Source organism: Trichechus manatus, unplaced genomic scaffold (genome assembly GCF_000243295.1).
Source record: "Trichechus manatus latirostris isolate Lorelei unplaced genomic scaffold, TriManLat1.0 scaffold00015, whole genome shotgun sequence".
NCBI lineage: Eukaryota > Metazoa > Chordata > Mammalia > Sirenia > Trichechidae > Trichechus > Trichechus manatus.
In genome coordinates, this window is record NW_004443951.1 from 5,402,204 (window position 1) to 5,409,487 (window position 7,284).

General features: G+C 52.9%; 1 protein-coding gene across 1 annotated transcript in view; it reads left to right on the forward strand.

The window, feature by feature from the left end:
• Nucleotides 1-371, forward strand: part of DMRTA2 (DMRT like family A2) — a 2,964-nt gene extending 2,593 nt beyond the window's left edge. Inside the window, exon 3 of the mRNA XM_023726992.1 lies at nt 1-371. This exon is cut by the window's left edge and continues 83 nt beyond it. Coding sequence (XP_023582760.1) covers nt 1-371 — 371 coding nt within the window.
• The last annotated feature ends 6,913 nt before the right edge of the window (nt 372-7,284 follow it).

Below are 7,284 nucleotides of genomic sequence, written 5' to 3' on the forward strand. Positions count from 1 at the left end.
TACTGGCTGGCGCCATGGCGCCCGGGGCGCTGGGCTCGCTGAGCAGCCGCTCAGCCTTCTCCCCGCTGCAGCCCAACGCCAGTCACTTCGGCGCGGACGCGGGCGCCTACCCGCTGGGCGCGCCTCTCGGCCTCAGCCCGCTGCGCCTGGCCTACTCGGCGGCGGCGGCACACAGCCGCGGTCTGGCCTTCATGGCGCCCTACTCCACCGCTGGCCTGGTGCCCACTCTCGGCTTCCGCCCACCCATGGACTACGCCTTCAGCGATCTCATGCGCGACCGCTCTGCAGCCGCCGCGGCAGTGCACAAGGAGCCGACCTACGGCGGCGGCCTGTACGGGCCGATGGTCAACGGCGCTCCAGAGAAACAGTAGGGCGAGAGGCCCGGCAGCCCGGCAGCGCCCAAACAGGGACCTCAGTCTTGCCCCCGCGGGCCGCCGGCGCCTCTTGGCCCGCTGGGTGCGCTCTCCGCGCCCTGGCTGGAGCCCTCCGCTCCAAGGTGGTTTTAGGTTTTGGTTTGGAGGGTGGTGGAGAGGGCTGAAGAAAGGGGAGCAGCTACAGGTGCAGATGTTCTCGGAGAAGGTGCGCGGCCCTGATCCTCATCCCCACACCCGGCCGCCGTGGGGAGCCCCCACCTTAAGGCTCGCCAGCTCCTCAAAAGGCGGGGGATTCACGGAAATTCCGAGGCCGCGGCCGCTTCTCTCTCTTAGCTGTGCCCATCCCGCCCGCCTGCGCTCTCAATTGGATGGCAGGGTAGTCCGAGAGTTTGTCTTCTGTGTCTCCCTCCCCATTTTTTTTTTTATTTTAAATATTTGCTCTAACAAATATAAATTTAGGGTATATAAATCTCTTGGCACTGAGTCGAGTCTTGGGGACACACATATACGTATATCGATATCAATTGTAAAAAAAAAAAAGGAAGCAACTTCTAAGGTGCACTTTCCTCGTTGCGGTATTTGTCGCTCTCTTTGTTGCTTATGCCGATAAGCATGGGTTTCCTTGGTGCAGTGTGAGTTTTTATATATGTATAAATCTATATATAATCTATACATATATATATACAAGCCAGTGTATAATGTTATAAAATGGAATTCTAAGTTATTAATTGTAATCTGTAGGTGACCTCGGTATTAACGTGAAAAACGTTCGAAAAATAAGCAAAAAAGAAAAAAAAAGACAAAATGGGAAAAAATTAGACTATGCGCGCATTGTACTTATCAGGTTTTATAGATTAAATATATTGTAAACTCGGGCCTAATCCTCCCCCCTCCCTGCCCCTCTTGCCTGCGGCGGGTCTCGCCCTAAGGAGCCGTCGAGGTGCGCGCTGAAGCAGGGACAAAGCGAAGTGTGACTGAGCCAGACCTGCCCGCGCGCGGACCGGTTCCCGCCGCTGGGGCTCGCCAAAAGCTCTCGCCGAGGGGCGGGCAGCAGGAGACCCTGCAGCTGAGAACGGCTCACTTTGTGCTTTCCTTTGCATAGACATGAGCTAGAAATAAATGTTATTTTCTAAGAAAACAACGCCGACTCCAGCCCCACTCCTCGGGCGGATGACAAGGTCTTGATTTCCCGGTCGGGCCGCGCTGCAAGAGAGAGAAGTTTGACCGAGGTCCGGCGGGTGCGCGGACTCTCGGGGGAGGCGGGGGTTGAGGAAACTCTCCCGCGCCTGGGAGGCCTCGCAGCTCAGAACTCGGGAGGCACCAGGTTTGGGCTCTGGGGCGCCGGCTCTGGCGGGGTCAGTGCTCTTGGTCCCCAGAGCGCGGTCCGAACCCTGCTCCAGGATCCTGCGAGGCCAGACGGCAGGTTCTCACTCTCCCGGACAGCAGAGTTGCGCCTAGCCCGGGTCGCACACGGCCGCGTCTCCCTCCCTTCTCTGAGAGGCAGCGGCCGGGGAGGGGGGGCTGCGACCGCTCTCCCGCTCCGGCTCGTGGCCTGGGAGTTACTTTTTTTGTAGGGTGATGGCGGTAGGGCGCTACCTTCGCCCAAGGCAGTGTAACCCAAGAGTGGCCGTGAGGACGCGCCTTTAGGCCAGACCTCAGACCTCGTAGCCCCAGGCCCGTGGGTCTTCTCACCCTTTTTCCCTTTCCTCCTCAGGCGGAGCTGAGCAAATTAGCGGCTCCCGAGCCGACCCCCTCCTCCAACCTCTCGTCGCTCCTCAGGAAATAGGGTGCCCCCTCCCCTAGTCTGAGCCCGGCGACATCCCAAGGTAAACTTCTGGGGCCGGCTTGAGTTCCGCCAAGCGGTGAAACTTAATAGCAGGACAAGAAAACGATTTAATAAAGAAGGGCTTTAATAGGGAACTAATTTGATTGAGTTGCCTAATTCCACTTTAATTGGAAAGGGGGTTTGCCTGTTTGGTTTTAAAGTGCGAGGGTGACGATGAAGTGGAAGTGGGGGGAGAAGGAGAGAGAGAAGAAAACTGAGGGCAAGAAAGGAAATGATAGGGAAGAAAGAAGAAAGTGTGAGAGGAGAAAGAAGAGAGAAGAGTTAGAAGAGGAGGAGGAGAAAGTGCGTGGAAACTTCTAGACGTGTGAACTTTCTTGCCCTGGCCTCTGCGCCTACTCAAGCCTCCAGGCTTTCGGAGGCCTCAGGTCACTCTCAGCCAGGTGGTTCTAGCTGCCCCCTCCCCGGCCTTTGTCTCCACCCTCACCCAAGGCGGTGATAGGGTCGGCCTGAGCCTCTTGGTTGAGGGAGGGACCCACACTAGATGGCCCGAGGCTCCCGGGTTCCTGCCGGTGCTTAGGCCTGCGGGCCCACGTTACTCACTCTCAAGTAGATCTAGAACTTTGTAGATTTCAAGATGATCGTTTCAGTTCATCCTCACAGCAAACCCGAGAGAATACAGTGAATTGTGTATTACCGGCCCCATTTTACAGAGGAAGAAACTGAGGTCCAAAGTGGTCCAGGGACTTGTCCAGCTGTTCGAGGATCCCCGATCTCGTCCCCTTTCCACTGCCCTAGTGGGCCTTCTCCTCGTCCTCCACCTCTAATGAAAAAGTCTCCCCTGGCCCGATAGTGGGGGCTCTGCAGATACCCCATCCCGTGTGCAGACGAGGCCCAGAGAAGAGAAGCTGTTTGCCGGAAGCAGCCCCAGCTCGAGGCTGCGAACACTTCGATGGGGCGCCGGAAGGGTTTTTGAGCCGTGAGAGTTCCAGGGGTGGGTGCGGTAGTGGGGTTCCCGGGCTCCTCTTCTCCCCTGGGCCCCGCAGCCCAGGCCCCGCCCTGGAAGCCCAGGGCGGTCAGTCACAGCTCTTGGCGCCTGGCAACGGCCTGCGCCCTTGGCGCGCACCTGACCCCACCGCCCACTGCACAGTCGGGAAGACTGAGGCTGAGAGATCATCAGCGACCAGCCCAGGGTCGCACTTCCAGACGCAGAAGGGCCGGAATCAGAACCCAAGATGCTCAAGCCTGGTTGCCGGGTGGGGCGCGAGGAGGCGAGAGAAGAGGCGCTTCTGGTTCGTGGAGCTTCCGCAGTGGATCCCCTGGATCCGCGCTGGGGAGGAGCGTGGGGTTTCTCTGTCGCGGCTGGCGCTGGACCAAAGACAGAGAGGGCAGGTTTCAAAAGCGCCAGATGTCTGCTGTGGTGGGGGGCGGGGGTTTCCTTCCTGACCTCTACTGTCTAGGCTTATTCTCAAATTCTGCTCCCCACCCCATCCCACCCCAAGCCTGCCGGAGCCCACCTAGGGCTGGGCACGGAACCGCCACGAACCTAGGTTGCCATGAGGGAGCTCTGACTGTTGGGGAGACAGACTCACGGAAATAGTAGTCGTTTTAAGATAATTCTCCTAAATCTAATTCTTCTCCTTCTTTGCCTCCTCCTCCTCCCCCTTTTCTTCCTCCTTCTGCATAACAGCTGCAGCAGCTACACATTTCTGAGTGCCTACTGTGTGCCAGGTCCTGTACTAAAGCAGGCTCCCCACAGCATCCAGTTCAGTGGGTGACATCTGTGCGCTGGAACCAGAAAGAGCCAAGAGCTGGGATCCAGGCTCCATCACTAGCTGGGTTTATTCATTCAAGAATTACTTCAGTCAGCAAATATTTACCAAGTACTTACTGTATGTCAGACCCAGTTGTAGGACCTTGGGATACACTGTTGTGTATAACAGGTACCATCATCCCTGCCCTCTAATAACTCAGTGTGTTGTGGGGAGGGACCAACCAAACAGGCAAGGGAGATGCACCACGTGCTGAGAAGGTGGGGTCAGGGACTTCTGCCTCAGGGAACGGCATTTTAGGCAAGGCACTTAACCTCAGTTCCCTCCTCAATCAAGTGGGGCTAAAAATGGGGTCACCACGAGTCAGAAGGACTCCACTGTCAACTGGTTGGTTAATAATACTGTCTGTCCCACTGTTAGGATTGAATGAGATAATGTGTAAAAAGCTCTTAGTTAAGTGCCTGCTCACTAGGCACTCACTATTATAATTCTCAGATCCTTTGGTTGTGAGTATTTTTGTCCCATTTCACAGAGTAGTCAACAGCTCAGAGGGATTGAGTGGCTGGAGCAAATTCAGCTTATAAATCCTCTAAATGTCACAGGTTATGGGAAAGACCCTCTCCAGAGCAGGCGGCCACAGAGAGGGGTCATCAGCTGGGAGAGGGTGGGTTCTGGAAATGCTTGGGAGAGGAAGTGAGGCTGCAGCTGAGTCCTGAAGGGGGTGGGTGGGCAGCATTGTGATCTGTGGCAGGAAGTTGGTGAGAGAATAAGGGTTCCCTCTGGAGAAGCAGATGGAGAGGGAGGAGGTGGGGACAGGTTGTTGAGGTTGGACAGAGGTCAGAGGTCAGATCATAGAGAACCTTGAATACCAGGGTAAGGGGCCTGGGTTTCAGAATGAGGGTCCTGGAAGCCACTGACTGCAATGTCTGCTTAAATTTGTGTTTGGATTGGACAGATTGTTAGGAGAAAGACAGAAACCCTCAGAGGAGGAGTCATGAGAGATGACAGAGCCAAAACTGATCAGTGAGGTCAGGGAGAGGGAGAGAAGAGGTCAACTTCAGGAACTGCTGGAGGCCAGACTCTTCATTGTTGATCTAGTGTAGGGAATAAGCAGGGAGGAGAGCTCACAGCTGATTCCCAGGTGTCTGGGTTGTGTGACTCAGTTGGGGGTGACACTTAGAGATATGGGCCACTGGATCAGGCACAACTTTGGGGGTCAGAAATTACTTGTTTCTAACATACAGAGTTTGAGGGGCCTGTGGAGCCTCTGAAGGAGCCCTGGTGGTGCAGTGGTTAAGTGCACAGCTGCTAATCAAAAGGTTGGCAGTTAGAACCCACCAGCCACTCTAGGTATGGGCACCAAATGGTAGAAAGAGTTTGCGTTTGGGTGGCAGCAGAGTCTTGTGAGGGCCCAGCACTATCCGCCCCACCCCAGTAGGACACAGGAATCCCTCAGTGGAAGGCCACTGGCTTAGGAAGGGTGTCGAGACCCCAGACATTGAGGTTCTGCCTCACACCATTTCTGTTCATGCCAAGAGAGCTGGCCTCTTATAATAATTCTCTTAAAATTTTGTACCCTCTAAAGGCCATTGTCCTGGGGTCATTAGCACCTGTTGCTGCCCTTTACTTGCTGAAGCTTTAGCCACTTCTTTTCTCCCCTCCCCCCACTTGTCTATCCCTGCCTGCTCACCCCCTTGCACTCTAGTTGCACTGCGTCCTCAGAGCCACCTAACAGACCATGCAATTTCCTTTTTTTCTTTTTTCCCCATGGCCACACAGTCCCTCTGCTTGGAAAGCCCTTCCCTTTTCCTCCACTTGAGGATCACGTTCGTGTGCTCAGCTAAATTCTTTCTCTTAAAGCTTCAGATCCCGTTATAAACTGCACCTGCCACGGCCCAGCGTAGGTCCTACCCTCCTAGCTGCGTGTCCCAGTTAACTATTGTTGTATAACAAATGACCCCAAACTTTAGTGGCTGAAAATAATAACCATTTTATTATCTCAAGATTTTGTGGGTCAGGAATTTGAGCAAGGCTTGGCTGGGTCATTCTTTCGTTCCATATGGTGGGAGATCTCTTGGTGGTATTCAGTTGGAGGATGCGTTAGTCTGGCGAGTCCAAGACAACTTCAGCTGTATGTCTGGTGCCTTGGCAAGAGTGGCTAGAAGGCTGGGCTCAGCTGGACTGCTGACTGGAGCACCTACACGTAGCCTCTCCCTTATCATGGCCTTGACCTCTTACACATTGACTCAGAGTTCCAAGAACAGATGTTCCAGAGAACAAAGTGGAAGCTACGTGACTTTTTATGACATAGTGTTACAGGTTAAGGAAAGTGACAAGAGTCTCGTATTTGCAAGTGACTGACACCCAAGTCACACTGACTTAAAATAAAAAGAAGACATTTATTGACATTACTATTATTATAAATAGACTCTTAAAAGTAAAACATCTGGAGTGTATTTGGCTTCAGGAATAGCTGGAACCAGGTGCTCAAACACCATCATTTGAAAGCTGCTTTTCTCCATCTTTCAGCTCAGCTATACTCTAAGTTGTCATCATAGCAGGGAGATTTTCTCCAAATGCTGAGGCCATCAGTGGCCTCAGGCTCATGTTCCACTTTTTCTCCTGGTAGTTAAAGAAAACATCTTGGAGTTGACTCATTTTGTCACCCTTCCATTCCAGAACCAATCCCATAAGTCTGCACGGTTGGGCCTGAGCCACGGGCTCACCCCTGGAGTGGGACCTGACGCTACTCAGCCCAAACAAACCACACAAAGAGGTGAGGATGTGTGTGGTGGTTCCCAAAGGAAAACTGGGTGCCGTTGCTGGGAAAGGGGAATGGATGTAGAGCAGGCTAATGCAACCGACATCCTCCCTGTAGCCAGTCCTCAGTTACCAGCTTCTGCAAGGCATGGGGCCAGCTGGAAAATCAGAATTTCTGGATAGCTAAATGTTTGCCCATTTTAACCCTAAATAATCGTCGTTTTAGCATTTTATGGCAGTAGTGTTATACAACATATTACTTGCCTTCCCATTTTCTTTTCCAAGGGACACTGAGATGATCCAAGCTTTCTTTGATTCAAAGTCATTGTCACTAACAGAAAACACAGAGAGAATCATTGAAGATTTGTTGGCAGCAAACTTCCCTGACATTCCCTGATATAGTGAAAGATGACAAGATATCTATCCAAGATGCTTATCGAACTCCACATAAGGAAGATCCCAAAAGAAAGTCACCAAGACATATTATAATAAAACTTGCCAAAACCAAACATAAAGAGAGAATTTTAAGAGCGGCTAGGGATAAATGAAAAGTCACCTACAAAAGAGAGTCAATAAGAATAAGCTTGGACTACTC